Source organism: Leopardus geoffroyi, chromosome A3 (assembly GCF_018350155.1).
Source record: "Leopardus geoffroyi isolate Oge1 chromosome A3, O.geoffroyi_Oge1_pat1.0, whole genome shotgun sequence".
Classification (NCBI taxonomy): domain Eukaryota; kingdom Metazoa; phylum Chordata; class Mammalia; order Carnivora; family Felidae; genus Leopardus; species Leopardus geoffroyi.
In genome coordinates, this window is record NC_059336.1 from 15,459,562 (window position 1) to 15,485,433 (window position 25,872).

At 50.7% G+C, this 25,872-nt stretch overlaps 1 protein-coding gene across 1 annotated transcript; it reads left to right on the forward strand.

Moving 5' to 3' along the window:
• The first annotated feature begins 5,485 nt into the window (after positions 1–5,485).
• Positions 5,486–24,389, forward strand: SDC4 (syndecan 4). Its single transcript, XM_045444462.1, has 5 exons — positions 5,486–5,616; positions 17,153–17,291; positions 18,340–18,386; positions 19,211–19,409; positions 22,318–24,389. The coding sequence occupies exons 1-5, from the start codon at positions 5,548–5,550 to the stop codon at positions 22,467–22,469; spliced, it is 606 nt and encodes a 201-aa protein (XP_045300418.1). The 5' UTR covers positions 5,486–5,547; the 3' UTR covers positions 22,470–24,389.
• Positions 24,390–25,872: the final 1,483 nt, after the last annotated feature.

Below are 25,872 nucleotides of genomic sequence, written 5' to 3' on the forward strand. Positions count from 1 at the left end.
AAAAAGACGATAAACAAGTAAGAGGATACATACATAATGTCAGGTGGGGAAAGTGTTACCACAAAAAATGAAGCAAAGCAAGGAGAAAGTGATTGGAGGGGGTGGGACTATTTTTAGAATTCTTCACCATACCTCCAGTAGGTGCTGACTCACTGTGTGGCCCTTGGTTTGCTTGCCTTACAATGGGGGTGCTGTTGGAGCGAACGGTCTGGGAGGGCCCCTCCTTACCTAGTGTTCCCAGTTTCTGCGGTTATGCAAGGCAGTGGCTGGACATTCCACGGCCTCTGGAAATTCCAGGCTGTCATTATCGGGAACCGGAGAGAGATTTGCATGGAGTGAGGAAGACCAAAGAGGGTTGGCACCATTCTGGGAGAGACACCCCCACGCCCACTCTCTCAGCTGTTCTGAAAATAGTGACATGATTACCTGTTATTTACTTTGTGTGAGGAGCTTTTGGAGAGAAAGCTCCCCAACTCAGGACTCTTAGAGGGAGACATCTGTGATCATAAAAATGGATATCATTTATGCAGTACCCTCCTCTCAACATGTGTGGCTCCCAAGTTACTAAAGAGAAACTGAGGCATAGAATAATTAAGTGTCTTGTCTCCATCACACAGCCAGGATGATAGCCCAGATCTCTCTGACCCCGAAGCCCGTGCCCATTAATCTCCAACATAAGAGGGAAAGGGATGTTTGCCCAAGGAGAAAGACAGATGGAGTGACAGGGGTCTCAGAAGAAGGAGAGAGGAGAGGTAGAAGGAGAAGGTGAGGAGGTTTTGAGAAGTCTTCCAGGAGAAGAGGCATTTGAGCTGGGCCATTAAGGGCAGAATTAGTTGTAGTTTCTTGGGCTGGTCACCTCTGGATGCTCCAGGTATGCACTTAGCCTGGGTTACGTCCAGCCTAGGAGGCCTAAGAAAAGGGGGAGGGGCAGCTTCACCCCAGTTATAGGCCAGATCTCAGCTCCTTTTTGAGCCACCTGCTCCCTGTTGACTTCCTGAATCCCTTCTCTTTGCTTGAAAGGAAGCTGGTGGGAGGATCTGTATATGGCCCATGCCACCCCCAGACTCCTTCCACCTCAGGGGTAGAAAATAAGCAGGTGGCATAATGTAGGGCAGGCATGGACTTGGTGCCCAGTGCTTCACCTCATTTCATCCTCCCAGTTGCCCCAAAGAGGTAGGTCTTGGGACACAGGTCCCCATGTCACTGAGGAGCAAAATGACTTTCAAACTTTCCTCCAACTGGCAAGTGTTGGAAACAGGATTTTAATCAAGAACTTCCAGCCCTAAAACCCTTGTGGATTGTGTTTACTTGGTTATCATTTTGTTTTGTTTTGTTTTGTTTTGTTTTGTTTTGTTTTGTTTTACTTCAGTCCCATGTAGGGAATTGGGGACTTCAGTTAAATTCACCAAACCTTTGACTAGTACATTTTGTTTTGTGGGAGCCAGAGAAGAACCCATTGAGATGTTTTAAAGGGCCTCAGGATCTGTTCAAATTGTTTTTAACCTCTTGGTGGGTCAGGAAGAGAGAACCTGAAGTTTCTTACCCCAGAAATTTGCATAGAGACACAAACCCTATGACAGTAGTAACCATCCATGCTTCCCCTTGTCCCCAAAGCACAGGTTAAAGCCCCACAAATCTACAAATAACTACATTCAAATGTGTTTCATGACTTCAGAGAGATTCTTAGAACTTGGAGGAAGTGAAATAATTCCTTCATTTCAGAAGGTTAAGATAGCTTTAGAGAAGAGCTTCTGTTTCTAAACAGGCATTACTCAATCTTTTTTGTTAGCGTGCTCTCCAAATGATTGTTGAAAACTATGTACTTCCTGGCACGTTTTTTAGTTGAGAGCTAATCTTTTTCATCCAAAGTTTAAAGAGTTGCAAAGGTTCTAATTTTTGACATATTGTAAATTCATATACTCAGAAATAAATGTCTATGTCATTCTTTTAAGTGTATCCAGTTGAATGAAATACCCTAGCAATTTGATACCTATAATTATCTGTTAAAAAAAAATACATGAACAGGGGCATCTGGCTGACTTAGTGGGTAAAGCATGTGATTCTTGATCTCAGACTCGTGAGTCTGAGCCCCATGTTGGATATAAACAAACAAACAAACAAACAAACATGAATAGGCTCTTCTCTAATGGAAATTTTACATCACTTTTTTTTCTATTCAAACTCACATTTCCATTCCATGTTTCAGAACATAAAAATTTTACAGTACGGGGCACCTGGGTGGCTCAGTAGGTTAAGCATTGGACTCTTGATTTTGGTTCAGGTCATGATCTCGCCATTTGTGAGATCAAGCCCCAAGATAGGCTCTGTGCTGATGTGTAGAGCCTGCTTGGGATTCTCTCCCTCCGTCTCTGTCTCTGTCTCTGTCTCTCTCTCTCTCTGTCCTCCCTTGCTCTCTCTCTCTCTCTCTCAAAATAAATAAAAAAAATTTTTGCCATCAATTTTTTTTTTTAAAGTAGGCTCCTTGCCCAACATGGGGCTTGAACTCATGACCCTGAGATTAAGAATCACATGCTCTATAGACTGAGCCAGCCAGGTGCCCCACCATAATGTTCTTTTTTTTTTTTTTTTTAATGATTAAATAGCTTATTAATAGCTCTATCATATTTCCCTGCCAAAAAATATATATATGTAAATTGGATCATTATTTTACCTCCTATGACCATAAGATTAGGTATTAAAAATTTATATCATTACAATTATCATAAGGATGCATTTGATTGGGATGCTGGATGGCTCAGTCTTGATCTCAGGATCCCAAATTCAAGCCCTGCTTTGGGCTCTGCACTGGGTGTGGAGCCTACTTAAAATTTAAAAAGATTCAATTGAGCAAAACAATGTAAATATATTACAATTTTTTAAAGTCCTAAAAATGGGGCACCTGGCTGGCTCAGTTGGTTGAGCCTCTGGCTCTTGATCTCAGCTCAGGTCATAATCTTTGTTTGTGGGTTTGAGCTCAGCATCAAGCTCTGCACGGGGCCTGCCTGGGATTCTGTCTCTCCCTCACTGCCCCTCCCCTGCTTTCTCTCTCTCTGTCTCTCTCTCTCTCTCTCAAAATAAATCAACTTGAAAAGGGAGATATATACCCCACCCAGGAAAGAAAAAAGTCCTAAAAATATTTGTAACCGTTTGATTAAAATATAACTGAAATAAAATAAATTACTCATAAAGTGTGCAATTTGACATATGTACACACTTGTGAAACCAGTTCTACAAATTATGATAAATAATTATTAAACAGAGGCAACGTTTCCTTACCAAATAGTCACATGTCCCTAGATGAATATCGCATGTGCTAAAGTGAGATAGGTTTTAGCAATAATTTCATTCCTACTTTAATTTTTTTATAGCTGTCAAGCAGTGGTGTGCCAAAGCTAGTTTGTACTGGTTCAATGTTTAGGAATTTTGTGGGTGGTTCAGGCATCCACAAAGGCTAGGCACCTTTGGTAACATGACCATTACTACGAATTAAATTATATAAACACAATTATATAAACAATATTAAAAACAAAGGAAAGATGTACTCAAAACTCATCATTTCCTAATTATTTCACTACCTTTTATTGTTATCTATGCCCTTGATATTGTTTGCACCTATTATTTTGCACTTTGTGTGGTACAGTATTGCTCATCTCTAACCAGCGCTATGTTTAGTGACGTCGCATTGGGAGCTTGAAATCCGCTATGGTGGGAGTATTTATACCACAGAAATTGGCAAATGGTACAGATTAGCGCTTCCTGCTTTCCCCAACTGATTGTTGAACACTAACCAGCACACTACCGGCTGTAAGAAGTTGCTGGGAATGAAAGGAGTTTTGTTATAGTGATGTGTTGACAGATAACCAAAATCGCATAGTGATTTATCATCAAAAATTATTTTTAATGATCTATGTACTGACAATTAGATTAGGCCCTCCTTCAATTGTGTGGAAAGCAAAGATTGCAAAACCCATCTGACTTGCAAAAGGATTTCTTATTCTGACATGAAATTCACTCATTTGCTCAGTTTATTTCTCAATCCTAAGGAAGGGTAATGAGAGTAGCTGGAAAAAATTGCTTATCTTTAAATCCGTGGGGAAAAATATGATCGGCATTTGAAGCTCGCTTGACCGCCAAGGATCTCTGCCCTACATGAGATTTTCATCCTTTGATAATAATTAAGGGAGGAAAGAGAAGAAATCACTCCCAACTCTCTACTCCACAAAGTATATGAATTCACAGTATCCCAACAGAAGCCAAAACACCCTGGTTATGAAGCCATGCTTCTGCCCTAGAAAGATACATAGAGAAATCAACCAGGGCAAGAGATAAATCTAGGTACCTTTGGTAATTTGATTGATTATCATAGGATGCTTCCCTCTAATAGTTCCAACAGTATCTGCAGTATCTGTACTTGGGGTCTGTACTTGGGGGCCTGAGAGGATTTGCACACCCAACCCTACCCTCCCTTCTTGGGAGGATACAGGGGTAAGGCAGACACATAACTTTACAACTTTTATTATTATTTTTTTTAAGTTTGTTTATTTATTTTAAGGGGAGAGGGAGAGAGAGAGAAAATAAATCCCAAGCTGGCTCTGCACTGTCAGTGCCTGACACGGGGCTGAACTCACGAACTGGGAAAGCATGATCTGAGCGGAGACCACGAGTGGGGCATTTAACTAATTTAGCCACCCAGGCGCCCCACAACTTTCTTTTAAAAAGGGTGGAAGTAGATCTGAGGCAGACTTGCAGACTAGTTCTCAGATCAAACTTTTTTGAAATTCAAAATCAGGAAAACGAATCCTTTAAAACAGGTCAGCCATCCTCAAGCCAAAAAGTTTGCCCATCTGTTGTTTTTGTTCAGCTTGCTGCTAAGAATGGTTTTTACATTTTTGAATCGTTGGGGAAAAAAATCAAAACAAGAATGATATTTCGTGACACGTGAAAATTATATGAAATACAAATTTCACTGTTCCATAAATAGTATTTTATCAGAACACAGCCACTCTCTTTCTTGCAAGTATTTGTAGCTGATTTTGAGCTACTGTGTTAGAGTTGGAGCATGACACGAGACCGAATGGCCCGCAAAGACTAAAACACTTAGCTCTTTACAGAAAAATTGTGCTGACCTCTTAAGGCTACGCAAGTCCACGTCCCATCTGGAATGTCTTCCTTATCCTCGGAAGGGAGTGTACCTGGTTCAAGGAGCGCGGGTCTAAACTGAAGACCCTGGGCAAGTCCTTCCCATCGAAGGTCTCAGTTTCCCCCAAGTATGAAATGGGGTTAGACACAGTGATCTCTGGGGGCCTGTCTGGGGGAAAAGCAAAGAAATAAAAGGGACAAGAACTCGGGGTAGATCGGGAGCCGGTCCCTCGGGGTTTCCAGCCGTGTGGGCGGGCCCAGTGCCCGGAGGCCCAGCTTTCGCCGGGGAATTCCGGGCGGGGTGCGGCGGCGGGGCGGGGCCGGGGGCGGGGCCGGCCGCCGCCTATAAGAGGGGCCGAGCGCCCGGCCGGACCACTTGCCTGCGCGCCCTCTGCGGACCGCCGTGCCATGGCCTCCGCCCGCCTGCTCGCGCTGCTACTGCTCCTCGTGGGCGTCCCCGCCGCTGCCACCGAGTCGGTAGGTGCTTGGGGATCCCCGGAGGGCGGCCTGGTGCCTCCTTTGTTCCTGGGGGCCCGGGCTAGGGGGGCCTGAGGGGTCTGCACCGCCCCCAACTAGACGCCGAGGCCGGGGAAACTTTGCTGGAAAACTTGGCTCCCGGGTCACAGGGAGGCTCCGGGCCGGGGTGGCTCCCGCGCGCGAACGTGCGACCCAGCCTGTTGCTCTTCCCGCCTCCCCTGGCCTCGGCCCCGCCGCGCGCTCCAGGCTCGGACGTGACTAAGCCGGTGTCACCTCTTCTCTCCCCCACACTCTCGCCCTCCCCTGGTGATCTTGGGGCCCTGGATCCCCCTGCACGCCCTCCGTAAGCGCCCAGAGCGGCGGCTCTAGAATCCGATAGGGCCTGGGCACGAGGGGCAGCGTACTCGGAAGGGGGAAGGAGGAGGGTTGTGCGGAACCTTGTTTCACACACCGGGGAATGAAGGACTGAACCCTGACCTCAGGTCTGGCCCCAACCCCGCCACTGGGCTTGTAACTTTGGGTAAAGCCCTGCCCCTTCTGAGTCTCAGTTTCCCCATCTGTACAACGGCAGGAGGGAGCCCGGCAGGAGATGGCCAGTGCCTCTGTAGGGCCCCTCCAAAGTTGGGACTCTGATCTTCCAAGGGCAGACGGGAAGGATGGTTTGGGGTCAGCACTTCACCAAGAGTTGAGCCTCTGCTTTCTTCGAGAATGCTGTTTATTTCTGCTGAACTGCAGAAGGGAAATTGGAGTACCCACCTTGAGTAGGGTGAAGGGGGGTGGGGCACAGAGGGCCTCAGTGAGCCCAGAGAAGCTCTCCTTCTCACTGCTGTCTGGTCCCTGTCCTAGTGTACAAAGTCCTGGGCCACCAGAACCTCCATTCATCCTCTGCCACCAGTGTGGGGGAGGAGGATGGCAATCTCATCTGGGAAGTTGGAGGAGCAGGAATTGCTGGGAGGGTCTGTCTGTCCTCCAAGAACCCCGTTTTTTCCCCCCTTGATTCCCTTAATTAAGCCCCCCTTTTTAGAAGCAGCAAGTCTGTGGAGTTTAATCATTGCAGATTTTTTTATGGGGCTCCTGTTTCTCTGGGCTTGGGCGGGGGAAGTCTTTTCTGCCTGGCAGGCTTCTTTTGGGGAATCTGTGAGATCCTGATAATAACCCACCAGCACGATTGCAGGCATTCAGTGATGATAGCAAACATTTAGTGCTTATGGTGTGCCTTATGATGTTCTAATAGCTTTCTAATGGCTGTTCCAATGTCCTATCAACTTGCTTAATTCTGACAACAACCCTGCTGTTTACTGTTCTTAAATTGGTCCTGAGGCTGAGGAGGTTAGCTAACTTACCCAAGGTCACACAGCTAATCAGGGGCTGAGTCATTCAAATTTAGGCAGCCAGGTGTCCAAGTTCCTGCTCTTATGATAAGCTGCAGTGTGATGCTTTCTGAGTGGCGGCCCTGAATCTGTTGAGATTTGGGGCTGGCCGGCCTCAACGAATTCTGAGGTGGAAGGAAACAGGAGACCAGAGTGAGGTGATGACTTCCCCAAACTAAGGGCAGCCGGACCAAAAGGTTAGTGTCTGAGCCAAGACTCCAACCTACACCTGCTGCTCCGTGGTACAGTGCTCTAAATTAGGCCCTGAAAGATGTGTTGAGTCCAGCAACTGGGGAGACCTCCAGAGGAATGCCATGTTGGGTCCTGTTGGCCTGGACAGTGTGGGGAAAAAAGAAAGACCCAGGAGATCGTGAGGTCACTGCATGGGCAGTCACATGGCAGTCTCAGTTCAGAGGCTGCTGAGTCTGCAGGTGCTTCAGGGTGAGGAGCAGACAGCTGTGTCCTGGGGGCAGTCAGAAGGATGTGGTTTGGGGGAGGGCAGCTCTGTCAGCCCTCGCACGGTGACCCATCAGCTGGGGGAGAAGTAGGCCCTGAGCAGCTGCTTCCTGAGAGAGGTATCTGGCTCTCATCCTGACCTCAGCACTCCCCTTCCTGGTGAATGTCAGGGACCTTCCACCTCTAATTGGGTCACAGGGCTTCCCCTTTTGCCTCCGCCACCCCCTTCCTTCCAAGATTGTGGCCGGAAAAATCAGATCTAGTCATAGCTGGATAGATGTAATGGAGGCCCGCCTTTTTCTTTTTGCAGGTGGAGAAAACAGGCCCTGGGAGAAGGGATTTGCTAATTGCAGTTATGATTTGTTGAATTTTCCACATGCTAGGTCTGGGGCATTTTATCCTCGCCAAAAAACCCAGCATCTCGGGATTATATTATGCCCACTTTACAGATGAGGGAACTGAGGTCTGTCTCCAATAGTGCTGTTGAGGCCCCTCTCCAAGTTTAGGTTTAAGCCAAAGGCCTGCCCTCCCCTTGGGTGATACCCTACCCCCACCCTAAGGGCTTGGTGCCACAAGTTTTGGGAAGGGAACCCAGGCTGAGCAGACAGCCTCTTCCCTGGCTGTGGGACTTGCCATCCCAAACCAGTTCTTCCTGTCCAGCTGGGAGCATTCCCCTGAACTGCCTTCCTGCCACTCCTTCCCTAGCCAATTAAAGGCAGCCCTGTTTGGGGAGCTGGACCCCTCCAGAGGGGTTGCTGCCCAGAGGCACAGCCTTCTGATGTGGCACCAGGCCCAGTGGGTTCTGGGGAAATGTACTTTAGCTTAGAGATGTTTTCGGTCTCCTTGAAAATTCTCTCCTTGATTGCCCTGAGGTAGGAGTGGGGCAGAAGCCCAGAGGGTCTAGGACCCTTGAGTGGTCAGTGAGAGCTCTGTGGAATTCTTAAAAGCCTAGAGAGCTACTAAAGAGCCTATTTTGGGCCATTGTTTAGAGGGTTCTGTGAGCTTGATGTCCCCCATCTGTAAAATGGGGTTTGAAACAAATGACCTTGATTGCCCTTTTCAGCTCAAGTATTCTATTCATATCCATCCCCCCCCAAACCTACCACACACACCACTCCCACCCACACACACCCAGGGGGGAATTCTGCCCTATTCATCTTCAGCGAAATACTTACCCCTTACTTAGTACGCAGGAAATATTTGCATGAATGAATAAATTCATGTGTGTAACTTCATTCGAAAGGGTGCATTGAGGTAATTTATCACCAACGTGAATGCCTTCCAGGGAAACCGTGAGGTAGGTTTTATTATCTCCATTTATACAGGAAACTGATGCTCAGAGGAAGGTAGTGGCTTGCCAAGGTCAGAACCAGGTCTCTGATAATACAAGGTGTCTGGTTTGAGCCTCCTCTGAGAACATTCCAGATGAGAAATTCCGGCTGGCTTTGAAGGAAGATACCTTGGGTTCTACTTCCTGAATTGGAAGCACGGATGCCCTATCTCTGGGCCTCAGTGTCCCCAACTCTATAGTAAGGAGGTAGGACCAAAACCCTCCCAAGGGTCCTCCCTGCCCTGAAAACACACTGATGGGGGGAGGGGAGCTTTCTTGGCCCCCTTGGTAAAGAACCTAAGAGGAGAAGAGCTGGGGGGTGGAGACATTCAGCTCCTGCCATCCCCAGCTCCTGGAAACAGAAGGCTTTTGCAAGGACTTGGAGTGCAGGGCCGCCCTGAATGAGGAGCTGGGAGAGCCAGGCTGGGCTCCCCGCCCCAGTTCCTTCTTGGGAGGAATTGGCTGCTAGTTGTTCTCAGCCTCCTGGACTGGTGGGTGTGATTTCCAAATGACCATTTAAAATTGGGGGAAGGGGCTGGACTGGGCCTGTGAGTCACTGGAGGAGAGCGGTGGCTGGCCCGAGTTACCCATTTCCTTTCAGCCTCTTGGCTAGTAGGATGGCTCTGATGAGGGTGTTGGAATGGGTTCCAGAGTTTTACCTTGTCCCCTGAGAGCCTATTAAAGATAGTCAGCGTCTCAATGTCCAGGGCCTTTGAGGGGATGCCCAGGAAATGTTAATACTAGGCCTCAGACCTTCCCAGTGCCCCGTCCGTGTGGACTTTGACAGGGTGTGAATTCAGCCAGTTGTTTGTTTCCCTTGAAGCAGAACTGAAGCTGCCACTGCTCTGAGCTCCTAGAGCAGAGCTGGTATATAGTCCAGATGGGGTTGGACCCCAGGAGTCTCTGACTTGTCTGATGTCCTCCTCTCCCCTTACTTCCTGGAACTGGCAGGAGGGCACTGGAACAGTGGCTTGGGGTTAGGCAGACCTAACTTCAGAGGTGTGAAGGCCACCTCTTCCTAGCTACATGGCTTTGGACATGTCACCCAGTCTCCCCAGCCTCTGCTTCCTGGTGGGTAAGAAGGTCAGGGTTTTGGTGGGGCTGGTAGGAGGGGACAAGGCTGCAGTGAGTGCCTGGTAGGGAGGCCGCATTCTGTGTGACAGACATGTCAGCCATGCCAGGTGGCCCTGTGCCTTTGAGGATTCTACTCCCCGCCGCCCCCCCCCCCCCCCCATGGGCCCTGGAACACTTTCTTCCCTCCCACTCCCCAACAGCTGCAGGGTGGTAAGGGAGGAGTCGAGGGTGGGGCTGATGGAGTTCAAATCTCCTGTTTGTTTGTTTTAGAAGCGGGCTGTTTGCTAATTATCAGATGGGTTCATATTTAAACAAGAACCAGTTCTCAGCGGCCCCACCCCTCCCGCCAGGATTTGTAGGAACCCTTTGCGGAGCAGTTCGCAGCCTGCTGGGTGATGGCAGGGTTTGCTAAGGGTATGGGACCACCTAGACACTGTCCAGAAGGGGGTCACCCTTCCTGAGCTGGAGGGGCAGAGTTTCTAGTCCTACGGAGGCCGAGTGAATTGCAAGCTGCGCTCTGGGCTAGGAGAGGGGGTGTGGTAGTGGGCAGGAAGGTACAGTGTCTGAAAAGCCAGTTTTCATACACTTTCAGTGCACGGTGCCTAGAGAGGGAGGTGAAGGCCCGTGTCAACAGTTGGGGCCTGATTTAACTCCAGAAGGACTAGAAACCTGGCTTCTTGAGCTGGTTTGTTATTAACTCACTAGTGACCTTCAGGCGTGTTCCTGCACCTGGCCAGGCCCTTTGGCCCTGTCTGCTGGAGGCAGGGTGACTGGAAGGGGGTGCATTTCACAGCCACAAAAACCTGAGTCACCATCCCAGCTCTGCTGCTCACCCCGGGACATGCAGTTAGTTAATAAGTCACTTCACCGATGTGTCTTCTACAAAACACCTGTGTCACTCAACTTGTAAAGTGTTTGGCAAACTTGTAAAGTGCTGGCTTGATCTGGGTTTATCATTAGCGGCTAGACCAGGGTTCTTAACCTGGCTGGATGTTGGCTTCAGGGAGATGGTATCTGAGTGCACACTGAAAAATGTAGACTGATGGTTACAGTTCTCGAGGTTCAAAACTTTTTATCCTTACCGGAGAGCTCCAGGAGTCCCCAGGAGATGACTCTGTGATTTGAACACTTCTTCCCAGCTTTGGCCTTCTGCAGTCCCCTGCCCAGTCTATCCCTGCTACTTTTCACCACCTCTGTGCCCCTGGTTACTCACCACCCCCACCCTCTGGCCAGTCCCTCCTACTCAGCGCCCCCCCCCCTCCTTATTCTGCCTCTCTCCTCCCCCACCCTGCAGGCCCAGAACTCTGCTGCCCCAGTTTTCTCTGGCACAGTAGAGGAGGCTGGTAGTCAGGTGACACCTGGGGTAATGGAAAGGGGAGGCAGGGAGAGGCTGGTATGTGTGGAAACAGTGACTTGGTGGAGCCGCCGGTTGCAGCCAGGCCTGTGGGACTGGCTGTACCACTGGAACCTCAGGGCGTGGGGGCAGGGATGACCCATGGCGGGTCACAGGCAGTGGGGACACTCCTTGCCCGGGGTAGGGGGGCGGGGTAGGGACTGGCTGGGAAACGTCTGTGGGACAGACCGACTAGGTCTGGAGCAGTGGCTTCTCCGAGTGGGGGGCGGGGGGTGCACAGCAGGGAGTCTGGGAAGGGGCAGGAAGCCAGCACCTAGTGCTGATCTAATCAGCCTAGACTAGAGGCTATCGACTCTGCTCCTGAGAACACGGGAGGCTTGTTTATGTCCCCGCCCGCAGATCCAGCAGGGACTTCGGATCTGCTGCCTAGATTACAAGCCCCAGCTTCAATGCACCTCTGTCTCTGCAGCCCTCAGGGAGCCAGCCCCCTCCCGCCTGTCTCCAGCGGTAATCGGAGCAGTGCCCGGCTTGGTTACCAGGCCTCGAGACAGAGGGAGGCTTGTCTGTTCCAGAACCGTCTTTTACAGGTGGGGAAACTGAGGCCCAGGGAGGGACTCTCCCAAGATCCACAAAGGAGTTAGTGGCAAGGGTGCTGCATCAGCTGCCGTCAGGGGGATGTCCAGAGCTGCAGAAGCTCCCACCTCTGCCCCCATTCCTAGCTGCACCCCAGGATCCTGGAGCCCTCGCTGTGGAATGGGCTGCCCTGGGGGGGTTGGTGAAAAGTTGGCTGCTGGCTGTGCCAGGCCTGGCTTGTCTCCTGTGTGATTGTGTTCAGAGTAACCTGACCTTGGAGTGGGCAGAGCTGACATTCGAACCCCCACCCTAGCCCCACCCCTACTCCCAGACCTGGCTTAACCCTCCAGTTACCAGAGTGCCAGGCTGTGGATTGGTGTGTGGTTTCTTATTGCCTTCTGGATATTTTTTTCATCCTCAGGGCAGGTCAGGAAATACTCTGGGATCCCCAAGTAGAATGTCAGGCATCTCTGGTCACTGCCATTTACTCCTTTTGGAAAAATACAACCCAGTTTCCTCTGCCTCTATCTTCTTACGACAGGTGCTCCAAGTTGTGTGACCTTGAGCAGGCCTCTGCCCATCTCTGGGTCCTTTGCAGTCTCCAGGGACCTGATTAGTTGTTGAAAAGTCTCTGGTCTCAGAAGCAAAATGAATACTCATTACAGGGTTATGTCCCTTCATGATTTGCAAACCCCGCCCCCCCCGCCTCCCCCCCCCCCCCCCCCCCGCCCCGCCATCCACTGACCACCTTTCTAGCAATGGAACTGCTTCTATAGCTTTTTCCAGGTCTCTCTGACCCTTTGACCACTAATCCCTTTAGCCAGAAGGAAGGCAGGTGGGGATTAATAATAGCTACTACTCAATGAGCACCTGCTGTGTACTGGGCCATATGCTGGGTCCCTTGCACACACTAATGCATTTCACTTAATCGTCATCGTCCTGCAGGGTGCTCTTAGCCCTGGTTATCAAAAGAGAAAACTAAGGGTTCAGGGTTCAGTATACCCCAAGGTTCCTGGAGTTAGGAAGTGGCCATGGCCAGACTGTGCTTTGCTTGTGGGTAACCACTCTTCTGGTGGGGATCCTTTGTTTCTGGCGAGGTGTAGAGCTCTGCTTGTGGCTCCTGGGTTTGCTCACCCTGGGGGATATCTGGCCCTTCAAAAAGGCAGGGTGGGGGAAAGCAGTGACTAACCAACGGCCCCTTCTGGGGATCTCCTGTCCGGATAACAGGTGGCTTCAGTAGTTGGAGTCCAGTGTCCTTGCCACTCCCGGTTGAATTTGGCTTGCCCAGTTGTCCTTCTGGTCTCACCTCCTGAAAGAAGGGTCAAATGTGTCCCTGACCCTACCTCTGCTGGGGAGGAGCCTGAGGGCAGGAGCTGGATGTGGGGGGCTCTCCTCCCTCTTTTCCTCCCACCAGCTCTTGGTTAACCAGGCCTTGACCCTGAACTCCCTGGTGCCCCAGCCAAGGTTTTGTTCTTTTGTTGAATATCACTTTCACCTTTGTTTGCTCCTTGGTGGAGCCTGGCCTGGCACTGTGGGGTTGGGGTGGAGAGGTGACTCGGGGGTGGCAGTGAGAAGTCTGGTTGTAGCTGAGGCGTGGTCTTGAGAAAGATCTAGGTTCAAATCTCAGCTCTGTTGCTTTCTAGTTGTGTGACTTCGGGTAAATGACTCCCCCGCACCTCGATTTCCTGCAAACATGTTACAAGACTCATGCCAGTAAGATGAGTTCATAGGGAAGAGCACTGCGTGGTGCCTGGCACGTCGTGGATACTTGAGCTAGTCACCCCAGCCCCTGTGCTTTTCCCTGGTGACGGAAGCTGTAGGACTTTGGGGTGGGGTTGGCGACCTTTTCCTAGCTTCTTTTCATGCTTATAGCATAAGGACTAGATGCGGAATACATCTGGAGTGACAGCTGCAGCCTGTGGGTTTGCTGAGACCCTTTTGCAGCCCAAACCCTTGAAGCAGGAAGGGAGGACAGCTCCAGCCTGGAGCCAGAAGACCTAGCTTCTAAGTCCAGCCCTGCTGCCAACAGTTTGGGTGACCTTGGCAAAGTCCCTTGTCTTTTAATTTGTTTGCTGGGTTATAAAATGAGACCATTGGGCTCAGTGGCCTCAGATACTTTCTACTGGCAGGTGTTAGTTCCTTTAGAACAAAACAGCACCTGCCCCCGCTTCTGGGGATAATCTGGGGAGGCGTCCAGCATCTCAGTCCCCAGGCACTCACCCCAGGTGTCCACCAGCCCTGGGGTAGACAGGGTCTGTGAGACCCAGGCCCACTGCCTTATTCTGCTGGTGATTTCTGTCGTGCTCTGGGAGAAGGGAGGCCTGAGGGCCCAGAGAGGGTGCCTGTGTGTGCACACACACGTGAACACACATTCCCCCGGGAGGGATGGGGTGAGTGGAGAACAGGTGGGGTAAGCTTGGCTGGGATCAGGGTGGGGTCCCTCTCTGGTCAGGGCTGGGCTTGGCTACTGGGTGGCCTGGTGGCTTCTTCAAAGCCACCCTGACTGAATGGGCCTTGTCTGCAAAGTGGGTGAGGCAAGGGAGGGCTGTTGGCATTCCCTCCCCTCTGCCCCTCTGCACATGAAGGGATGCTTGCCCACAGTCTCATGGAGCTTGGTCCTCTCTTGCTGGCCTCATCTTAAAGAGTTCCCACTGGGGAATTTCTCTCTTGTCAGGAGTCAGGGGCAGAGAAGATGCTTCTGGAGTTGAAGGTTTTGTTTTCTTGTGTCCTTCCCTGAGCATGCCCCCTGCTCCCCGGGCCTCGTGACTTGTGACTTGCTGGAGAAGGAACCGTTGGCTCCTCTAATGCAGTCTTGAGCCCTGGAATAGGTATCTGACAGGGTCTGATGCCTCCTGTGCCCCTGGTGCAACCTCAGACAAGTGTATCCTCTCCAGGAACCTGGTATAAAAAGGAAGGGTGAGGGCTGAACTGGGAGTGAATCTGGGTTTCAGTGCTGATGGGGCCTGCCTCCTCTCTTAGCCTTCCTTTAGCTACTGTGAAACTGAAGTGGTAACTCTGAGCCAGGCAGCATGCTAATCCCAGGAGTTGTTTTGAAGCACCCCTTAGCACTTTCACACACCCAAAGAAAGGCAAGATATAGAAACAACATTCTGTGACTCCTGGGGACCAGGGGTGGGGAAGGTCTCTGCCTGAAGCCACCCAGTGCTGGGACCCCAGCCTCTGACTTGAGGACTTGGAGCTCAGACTCCCACAGCCAGTCTGGTCTCCAGGCTTGGTTGACCACTGGCTGAAGTACCTTCTTTCTCTCCTGGGCTGGGTTTGACCTCCACGCAGCAGGGCTCCCTCCTAGCTTGGGTGGTCAGGCACTCTATGGACGCATATATTCATGCAGGTGTTCTTGTGTGTGTGGTTAAAAGCTCAGGTGACCCATGCCTGGGTTCTGGTCCAGTATGGCCACTTTTTACCAATGTGACCTTGGGCAAAAATCTATCAGGAGGACCTACTTTAGGCTAAGTGCTTAGGAGGTCCTGCTCTCAGAATCTGGGCCTGGGGGAATTTGCTTTGCGGCAGGGACCTCACCCTAGGGACAGTTTCGCAACCACCTCGGAGCCCTCCCGGAGGAGCTGCCAAACTAAAGCCACAGGCACGGGGCTGTGGGGCTGTGTGCGGGGGCTGGGCTGGAGTTCCAGCACTAGTAGCTCAGCAGCTCCTGATTCCCGAGTCATGAAGTCATCCCGACCAGGGCTTAACCCCTTCTGGCTCCCCACCCCCGTGTGTGCCAAGTATTCAGCGAAGATTCTCGCATCCGGTGGAAGAGGGCTGCGTGCCCACCGCCTTCCCCCCTGGTCTGACCCTGCTCCTTTCCGGGAATCCAGCACATGCCCTCGCGGTGGGTGGAAGAGGGCATGACAGTCAGGTTCTGCCCGCCTCTCCCCAGAAGCCCCCGGAGGAAGTACAGGAGGAGCCCAGGCCTCGCCTGCAATGGTTACCTTGCCCTGGGAACAGATATTCCTTCTCGGGCTCCCCTGAGTCACTGGCAGTCTCCCTCAGGTGAAGGACAGCCTGGGGCAGTCAAAGAGAGACCTGACCTGACTTCTTCTCTCCATTCTGAGCTGTGCAGCTAACTCAGCCACGTGACCTTGGGCAAGTCACTGCCCTGTTCAGCATTCGAATTCTGTCCAATTCTGTGAGATGGAAGGGACAGGACCTCCCTGGCTTCTGTGGTTCTGAGCAGAGCCCCAGTCTCCTACAGGCAGGGCCTTTGGGAAAGAAGAAGAGAATGTTTTGAGGAGGGGTGTGTATGGAACTTCATGAAACCCAATCTCTTTTGGCAAAAGTAGGGACTTTAATATTTGAGTTAATTAGCAAAAAAAAAAAAAAAAAAAAAAAAAACTTTGCCCAGGACTGCTGTTCTGTGGGAAGCCTTCGCCCCAGAGCTAAGGAGAACGGCAGTAAGCATTCAGAATGCTTCCTACCCTTGTGAGCTCTAAGAGATGGGAACAGAGAGAGTAGCTGACGTACTTGTAGGACCCTGGGAAAGTCTTTGCCTCCCTGGACCTTGATACTTTCCTTTGGAAAGCTTCTCAGTGGAAGTAGGCTTAAGATTCTGCTGTGATGTCCTAGACTGGGTCCCCGTGGGTAGGGGCCAAGGACATTTGTGGGTGATGGAGTGGATGGTGCCCCACTCTGTGCTGGTACAGAACAGATCCTGTGGGAGATGCTTATAAAGCTGGATACGAGAGTGTGCTCGTGTATTTGTGAGTCACTAGGACTGTGCAACACCTGGACTGAGGCCTCCCTGAGGTGTGGGTGAGCCAGCCCTGTCTGTCCCAGCCCAGTCTGACTCAGCTGGGAAAGGTGTCCTGGACTGGGAAAGACCAGGGCCAGCAGCCCTCTCCCTGCCACAGGCGAATCAGTGGTGACAGTGTCTGCGCCCTAGAACCCTAGAGTGTCCTACCCTCCAGCCTGTGTGGCTCCTGCAGTCAGGCAGCCTGATGCGGAAGCCTCCTTCTTCCACCCGCTACTTGTGTCAGAGGGAAACGCCCAGTTTCCTTGGTTGTAAAATGAGGTTAAAGACATGCCTTTGGAGTTAATAAGAACAGGGGCTGGCACGTAGTAATTGCTTATAGTAAATAGTACCTAGTAATGTTTAATGTTCTGATTATTACCAACTTTTTTATTTTTATTAGCCCAGGATGGGAAAGAGATTTGCCTAAGGTCACACAGCAAGTTAGGGGGCCAAGGAGGAGAGCAGGACCCAGGTCTCCAGGTCCTGGCCTGCTTACTTTCTAGCACCCCAGGTTACCTTACCGAATGCCCACTTCATTGCCTTTTGGGGCTCGGGGGCTGTTGTCAAGCGCCAGGGGGCTACTGATGTGTCTTCAGAAGTGGCTGACATAACTCCTTTTTTCACTCTAGATCCGAGAGACCGAAGTCATCGACCCCCAAGACCTCCTAGAAGGCCAGTACTTTTCTGGAGCCCTCCCAGATGATGAGGATGTCGGGGGGCCCGGGCAGGAGCCCGATGACTTTGAGCTGTCTGGCTCTGGAGATCTGGGTATGGAGGGTGTGGTGGGCAGGCTTGAGGTCATGGGGCTGGAGGGAAAGTGGCCTCACAGACCATAGGGGGGTGAGCATGTCTTGAGACTTGGATTTGTATGGGGGTTTTCCAGCAGAGCTCCTCCCCTCTCAAAGGGGAAACAAAAGTAACTATCAAGCCTTTCCACCCCTTGGCAACCCTCCTTGGGCGGGTTATTTGGTGCTTTGAGTTCATTTGTAGCTGTAGGTTTTCTGAGCACCAGCCTGGACCTGTCTGCCTGTGGCTGGGGGCCTGGTGGGGGTGGGGCTGGAAAGAACTGATAGTGTTTTCTTCTTGTGAAAAGGAGAAGGGCCAGCTCCAAAGCCTGGGAGCATGTGTGGGCAGAAGTATGGGTGGAGAACAAGCCCCTGCTTCAGAGGGGGATGGGAGTGTGTGAAGGGGCCCAGGCCTCTGGGGGCTGGACCAGGGGCCAGGCCGGTTCATGGTCTTCAGTGACTCCTATGTGCAGGATGGTGTGATCTTTGAAGTTTGAGCTTTGGAGTCCCATAGTCTTGAGTTCAGACTGCCTCTCAGTGACCTGAGACTTGGTTTCCGAATCTGTAAAATAGTGAATCAGTGAGTTGGGGATTGGACTCTTGGCACATGCTAAGCACTCAGTAAATATTTTAATGTTGCGATTTCTAACATTTAATGTTACAATCTAGAGTCATCTCAAAGGAATCGCTTGGGGCTCTTGTTCAAATGCAGACTCTGATTCTATGAGCCCTGAAATTCTGCGTTTCTAACCGGCTCTTGGTCCCTGATCCAGACATTCCAGAGCAACGGTTTGGAGCTGACAGAGCATCTGCTCAGCTACCTGCCTGGCATCCTTGTGAAAGAACCGGGGAGTAAGGTCTTGAGAGCCCCATTTTACAGATGAGGTGACTGAGGCTGGGGTGGGAATGGTCACTTACTGTACACTGAGCATTTGAGGGCTGCTTGTAAGGTAGGACTCCCACCAGCCATGGCTGAAGAAGGGGGAGATACTTGAAGGACAAATGTTCACACAGCTTTTCTGACTTTACAGATGACTCAGAGGACCCCCAGATCTTCCCGGAAGTAATCCAACCCTTGGTGAGTAGTTAACGTGCTTTTGCCTCTCCCCATTTGCTCCACTGTGACACCTGTTGAGAGGAGCCCATAAGTGAGGGTCTGACCTCACTCTGCAAGAAAGCTTGTATTTGTGGCCCTGGCTCCTTAGGGACAGGATGGGTAGGCCATCCTTCCTGCAGGGATAATCACTGTCAACACTTAGATGTGTTTCCAGCACCTTTTCTGTGCATTTCTAGGTATTTCCCAGCATTAATATCAAATAATATATACAGTCTTGTGTGCTGCACTTTTCACTTAAAGTGGGCACGAGTTTGCTTCCTCACATAATTAAGTGTTCTCTTTCATTTTTATAGGCTGCATAATCATCGTTCATTATTCTCCCCTTATTGATGGAAAAGTTGTTTATGATTTTTTGATACTCTAAAATTATACCACCACAGCAAGCATCTTTCACTCAAATCTCTGATTAGCTCCTTGGGATAGAGTCCCAGAGGCAAAGCTGCTGCCTTAAAGGGCAAGCACTTTCTATAGTGTTGCCAAACCGCCCTCCAGGGTGGTGATTCTAGAATCCCCACTGACCAGCAGTGAGTGGTAACACCTGCTTCCCCGTACCCTCGGTCACATTCGTTCCTCTTTTGGGACAGATCCACTAGAAAGGTTGAGGGTAAGCCTTTGATGGCATAATTGTTGAGAGATTGGTGCTGAATTCAGCTCCAGGACCACACGGTTCATCCGGCAAGATGGCGGAAGCAGATTCCCTCCCTGGCTGAATGTTCCTGTCCCTGCCCTGGGTCCCTCCCCAAAGCACACTGAGTCTTCATCTCTCCTCCTTCTGCCCCATCCAGGTGCCTCTAGATAACCATATCCCTGCGAGGGCAGGGCCTGGGACCTGGGTCCCCGCCGAAGCCAAGGACCTGGAGGAGAATGAGGTCATCCCCAAGAGGATCTCACCCTTTGAAGGGGACGAGGATGTGTCTAACAAGGTGTCCATGTCCAGTGCCACACAGAGCGGCAACATCTTTGAGAGGACAGAGGTTCTGGCGGGTAAGGTCCTCACGAGATACTTTGAAGGGGGAGAGGACTGGGAGGCGGTGTTGCAGACAGGGATGCCTCGGGCACATTGGGCTTCTTGGTACCCCTTCCTTCTAGCCACAGGGTGCCCTGGAGCCTCAAGGACTACTCCGTAGTCATAAGGGGTGGCTCTGACTGGGTGAGCAGCCCGGTGGAGGGGGAGGAGAATTGCATATCAGAGTCTTTTAAAGAATAGCTAGGAGTCAGTCACTGGCCGTAAGTCCTTCTGTCTTGTTTTCAAAGCATTTTCGTAGCCTGGGATTGGTATCTAGGGAGTTTATTCAAGGTTAACTTCCCTCGAAAGCACAGAGACTCCTTTGGATTGGGCTGGTTTCCCTCCCTCCTGCTCTGTCACTTGACAGCCTCGTGATCTTGGCTGAGAAGCTTTCCAGCCTCAGTTGAGGATGTGAGCCTCCGTTTCTTCCTCTGTAAATGGGTACAATATTACCTCCTCGGGTTGGTGTAATAACTTCATGAAAATGAGAATCTGAAATAATTTGGCAAACCGTAAAGGGCTTTTCTGATTTGTTGATGTAATCTGTCGCTGAGTCTTCATGGGGCTTTAGGAGTGGCTCTTTCAAGCCTGGCTGTGGGGCCTTCAGCTGGGGCAGTGCTTGCTGGCTCTCTCCTTCCCTGGCAGCTTGGGGGTCTCCAAAGCTGCGGGCAGGGGTGGGTTGTCAGAGAGAACTCTCTTTCTGGCCAAATGTTATAGGCCAAGGGCAGGTCTTCATGAAGCAGCCTGTCGAGTGGCTGCCCTGGGCCCAGTCTGGGTTACTCCTGTCTCCGGACAGCCACAGCCAGTTGGGCCAACACCTTCGCGGAGTCTTGAGGTGCAGGGAGGAGCCCTGTGTCCTGCCTCCATCCAGGACAGATAAGGGTCTTGCCTACATCTTGCAGATAAGGCTGGCTGGGAATGTAACCCTAGGTGACTTTGGGCCCAGCTCAGCCTTGACCCTGACCTCCTGGGACCCGAGTATTTATTTCTGCCTTTCCTTCGCTACTTTTTGTGTGATGTGAGGGGGCGGTGGTGCTATCAGAACTAGAGGGGCCCTTAGAGACCTTGTGATCTTCTAAGCTTCAAAATCTTCGGTAAAACCTCCCCCCATCTTTTTTCAACCACAGAGTTTCACTTTTAGCTGGCATATGTGGGGTTAGCATAAGGTTTTGCTTTCACCAACAAAGGGTTCTGCTGCTTTTAAAGAAAAGTTTAAAAACCACTGATCTAGGCCAAGCATGTCTTATAACTCGGGGAGACTGAGGCCCAGAGAAAGCAGACCACTTGCTTGGGTCACATAAGCAAGAGACAGAACCAAAGCTAAGTCGTCTCTTAAATCTTGCGGTTGAGAATTATCCAAGCATAAGACCTTCATGTGAGAAGTTCCGTTGCTGTGTTAGTTGGCATCTGAATGGCACCTGGGAGTTTCTCAAGTGCTTGCCAGGTGCTACCTGCTGCGTGTGCCCCCCTGAATCTCCACGACCCTATCAGACAGGTATGGCTGTCTTTACTCTTACAAGTAAGGAAACGGAGGCTCAGAGAAGCCAAATCACTTTCCAAAGTCACAAAACTAGGCATTAGTATTGAAACCTAGGGCCGCAGTCACTTTTGAGACTGCCCTTGAACCTTCTGACCCTGTGGGGTCAAGGTTCCAGCACAGACCAAGGTCCCAGTAGAGGAGCCGGGGGTCATCAGAGGGAAGGGTGATAAAAACAGGAATGGGGTTGATACCTTATTCCATTGTGCTTTTTCTGGTATTTCCTGGGGGCACTTTGTGGCTGTTTTTTCATGAGTTTTAGCTAAGAAGGAACCTTACTGGACTCCCCCGTGCCACTCTGCCCTCATTCTGTGCATAGATTCAGAGTGTGTGCAGGGATGGAAAATTAATCTTCTTAGCCCTAGTAAGACCGAATTAGGGGACTCAGTCTGCCGCAGCAAGGATTCTGTGAAATATCCCTGCCCCCTCAACAAACAGGAATGAGCCCTTCAGGCGACCTGGCATGATGCAGAACAGCTGCCCACCTGAGGTTAGCAGCGCGCACCAGCCTGATGCTAGCAGGTGCCGTAGGCAGTGCTCCTCTCTGAGCTGAACTGTGAGTGTCATTTATTAAGCACTCACTGTTGTGCCAGGCCCAATTCAGGGTGCTAGGGACACGGATCATAAAGAAAGCCACAAAGGTTTACAATCCATGAGGACTGAGCATACGCTGTGCATTGTTCTAAGCACTTTGGGTGGATTAATTTATTTAATCCTAGGACAAATGTGTGAGAAAGGTACTTTGATTTCCAGTTTGCAATGAGCGAGATGAAGGCACTTGCCTGATGACACAGCCAGTGCTGAGTAACGGGAGTGGGACCTAGGCCTTAACCACCGAGCTGGAAACACGGGAACGTAAACCACTGTCTGTAACTGTCAGTGACGTAGCAGCCTGGCCGTGTCACCGTGTTAGAGCTGTGTCTGGTAGGACACACCTGTGTGCATAGAGGATGTGCACACCCGTCTGTGGAAGCGGAGGCCTGTGTAGGTGTGCGTACCCAGAGCCAGCTAGACTGCGATGCTCTGAGCCCTGCACTGTCTAGGCTGGTTTTCAGGCCTGCGGGTTTGCTTGCTCCTGGCCCAGTTAGTGCTAAGCTGTTGCTGGGGTGTCAAGCTGGTGTTTGGAAGGTGCGGTGGGCTCCAGCAGGTGTGGGTTGGAAGGGTAGCTTTGCCACTCCGGCGCTGTGGTCTTCAGTGACCTCCGATGACCCCCTGTCTTGTTCACGAGGTCACGCCTAGCACAAGTGACAGCAGGGGTGAAGATGTCTAGTTGTAAGAGAGCCGACTAGGGGGAAGTGGCAGTGTGCCCGAGGTCCTGACCCACAGCTCTCCCGTCTCTTCCTCCGCAGCTTTGATCGTGGGCGGCGGCGTGGGCGTCCTGTTTGCTGTTTTCCTGGTCCTGCTGCTGGTATACCGCATGAAGAAGAAGGACGAAGGCACCTACGACCTGGGCAAGAAACCTATCTACAAAAAAGCCCCCACCAACGAGTTCTATGCTTGAAGCAGCCTCCTGGGCACACTGGCTTGGACCTCAGCAGGGAGGGAAGCAGAAGGATTTTGAAGGGTGGACATTAGGGTAGGGGGAGGGCAAACTAATACTGACCTGTCAGCATCTCCAGCTGTGATTATGTTTTAAGCGTCAGAAGAGGCATCATCTTCTGTTCCTGCCTGCCTCTTCTTGATTCTCTGGGCCTCGACTGTCCCGGCAGAAAAATGGGGTTACGCCTGGCCTTGCTGAAGGCAGGTCTGGGATTGGATCATTTCTTAATTTTCCACTTTAGAATGTGGGCCCAGGTTAGAGCCTATATTAAACATGCCTCATCCAGAGCCCCTCTGAAGCTGGAGCTCGGCCCCCAGCGGCCTTCTCCTTCCCTCTTGTGAAAAGGAGCTGGGAAGAGGAACTAGAACCATCTGCACCTTGATGTGTCCGTCAAAGGGCACTTGTGACCACACTACAGGAGTCTGTGGTATACCTTGGGCCATTCTCGGCTCTCTCAAGTGACTTTTGGAAATCAGCCTTTTTTATGAGGGGGAGGGGGTAGGGAGAAGAGCTGAAAGTTACATACTGAAATGGATTTGCAAAGTATTTGTAAACCTACTCTTAGCGGGGTATTTTTTTCTAATGGTTCATTCCTTGGTGCAGAGCCTCTGCCTGGGCAAGAGTGTGCCGATATCAAGATGTTCTCCGCTCTCTTGCACTTTCCACAGTACCTGCTAAGTTTGTATTTAATGGTTTTTTGTTTTTGTTTCTCGGAAATGAGAGAAGAGACGGAGATATGATTTTTATTAATTGTTTTTTTTGTTTTTGTTTTTTTTTTTTTTACTATTTATAGCTTCAGACAGGGCCTCTTTCTCTCTTTCCTCTTTTAAATATCCTCCCCATTTTTTTTTTTATACTTAACACTCTCCCGCTCATGACCTTGGCCCTTTCTGAAGCTGCTTCCTCTAAGAAGTGGCTATTGCCGAAACATAGTTTTCTAGCAGATCCCAAAATATAATGTAGGGGATGGTGGGATATTTGTGTTTCTTTTCTTGTAATATATTATTATTCATGGTTCTAGAAAAATAGATAAATATATTTTTTCAGGAAATAGCATGATATGTCCCATTTGACGTTGGCTGGATGGTTGAGTGAGTGGAGTTTTGTGTGGCTGAGTGGGTTTTTGCCTTTCTCTCACTCTGTTCGTGGTGCCTTCTCCTGATTGGGCCGGAATAGTTGAGGGTAGACAATTCTACCTTCTTTCTAGCTTCTGCTTTGAGCCCAACTGGTGTTCCTTTGTTTGTTTTCTCCAAATTTAAGAGAACATTGGAGAGCCATCCTATCCATTATGGTAAGCACTAGCCACGCGTGGCTATTCAAATCAATTAAAATCACATAAAGTTAAAAAATTCATTCCTCATTTACACTAACCACATTTCAAGTGCTCATTTGCCACATGTGGCTCGTGGCTGCTCTGGTGAGCACGCAGGTAGAGCCCGTGTCCACCTGTCGAACCACAGTGCTAGAAAACTGAACTGGTATAACAAGTCCCAGCCCCAGCCTTGCTGGGGTGATCTTTGTCTCCCTGGGCAAAGGGGGCATGGGGGAGGGCTGACTGGCTCCTGGCTTTGGAGCTTATCTGTGATCCTTCCTTCACAAAGAGGAGGCCCGGTGGGTTAGTTAGCCCGTGCAGGCTGCGTCTTCTCCTGACCCCACTGGCTGGGGAGGGGGGAGTCGCCCTTGCCTCCCGCACCCTGCACCACCTCAAGCCAGGGGCTCCAGCTGGCTGGGTCCTCTGGGCTCCCCTCCCTCACCCCTGCCATGCCCTTTCCCTCTGGCTATGTTGGGAGTGAGCACCTCTTCTTGTAGCCACCTCACACTGTTGTCTGTTACTGATTTTTTTCTTTTTGATAAGAAGATAATAAAACCTGGTACTTTCTAGATTGCTTGTCTCTGTCATTTCAAAGTTTGTAAGAAGTCCTTCTTTCTGGGTTCTGTATCCTTTGATCTTCGCGGAGCCTGAGATCATTGCCCTGACCAAATGCCCTTTGGGGCGCCAGACACTGGAGGCAGAGAAGAAGCCAAGAAAGGGCCTGGAGAGGAGGAAAGAAAGAATGTGCCCCTAGCGGCCTGTGGGGCATGTCATGCCTAACTTGGTGTGGCGCTTAGATGGCACCTGGTTAAAAAACAAACACAAGGTGGGTGGTGGGGGCGCCTGGGTGGCTCAGTCAGTTGAGCGTCTGACTCCTGGTTTAGGCTCAAGTCATGATCTCCTGGTTCGTGGGATTGAGCCTCGTGTTGGGGCTTGGGATTCTCCCTTTCTCTCTGCCCCTCCCCGGCTCCCTCAATCTCTCCCTCAAAATAAATAAACTTTAAAAGAAACCCACAAAAATCCTTGAATTAGATGCTAACCATAGAAGTGAGGATGTTCCCCATGTAAATCCAGATTCCCTGCTTCTTTTGGGAAAAACTCAAGATTTGGCTCCTCTCCGGCTGCATGGCAACAATTGAAAGTTGCTGACAGGGAGGATCCTGTCTGGATGTGGGTTTTCTGCTTTGCCACAGTCTTTACCTGCTTCACTCCTGTCACCTGCGTGGCTTCTACAAGCACTGCAGTAGTCGGGTCTGGACAAACCCCATTGATGCCTCTCTCAATCCTGGTAAGAGCCTTTTTACCAAGGGGGGAACCTGCCCTTAGCTCATCTGCAGGGTTAAACCTTAATTCCAAGGCCTTGGGCTTTGGTGGTCTTCCTTTGGTGTCACATCACCCAGTGCCTGGCTGGGGTTGGGGGAAGGATACAGAGGAATTAGTAGAAGCAAATCCTCGAGTCACATGCATGTGCCAGAACCCATGCCGTCTCTGCTTCATACCTGAACCCACTTAACCGGCACAACAGTTCCACAGAGTAGGGTCTGTTAGTATCCCCGTTATACGGATGGGGACACCACAGCTAAGAGGTTACTTGTCCAAAGTGACACAGCTTACCAACAGTAGAGGTGGGGTTTGAACCCAGGTATTTGGGCTCCAGAGGCTGCTCGGGACCTACAAACACCCCCTGAAGCAGCAAGTCTGGTCTCCGGGGCCCCCGCCACACCTTGTTTGCCTGAGCTCCGTGAAGCTTGAGTGGGGCTCCCCGTTCTTTATAACCTGATTCTTGCAGAAGGTCCTTGCATCTGTTAGACCTGGGCCGTCCAGTATAGTAGCTGTCGGCCACAGGTGACTCTTTCCATTTAAACACATTTTCAAAAACGAAAATTTGGTTCCTCAGTTGTGCTAGCCACATCTCAAGTGGTCAGTAGCCACATGCAGCTGCTGACTACTCTCTCAGTCAGTGCAGAGACAGAGCATTTCCATTGTCTCAGAAATTTCTGTTAGGTCTGTGTTGGGTGATGAAGACTGTGGGTCATGACCTTTCGACTTGGG

Coding starts and splice junctions, on each gene's coding strand:
- SDC4 (XM_045444462.1), top strand. CDS start 5,548: ATGGCCTCCGCCCGCCTGCTCGCGCTGCTACTGCTCCTCGTGGGCGTC. Junction 17,292..18,339: donor GTCTGGCTCTGGAGATCTGG/GTATGGAGGGTG, acceptor CTGACTTTACAG/ATGACTCAGAGGACCCCCAG. Junction 19,410..22,317: donor GAGGACAGAGGTTCTGGCGG/GTAAGGTCCTCA, acceptor CTTCCTCCGCAG/CTTTGATCGTGGGCGGCGGC.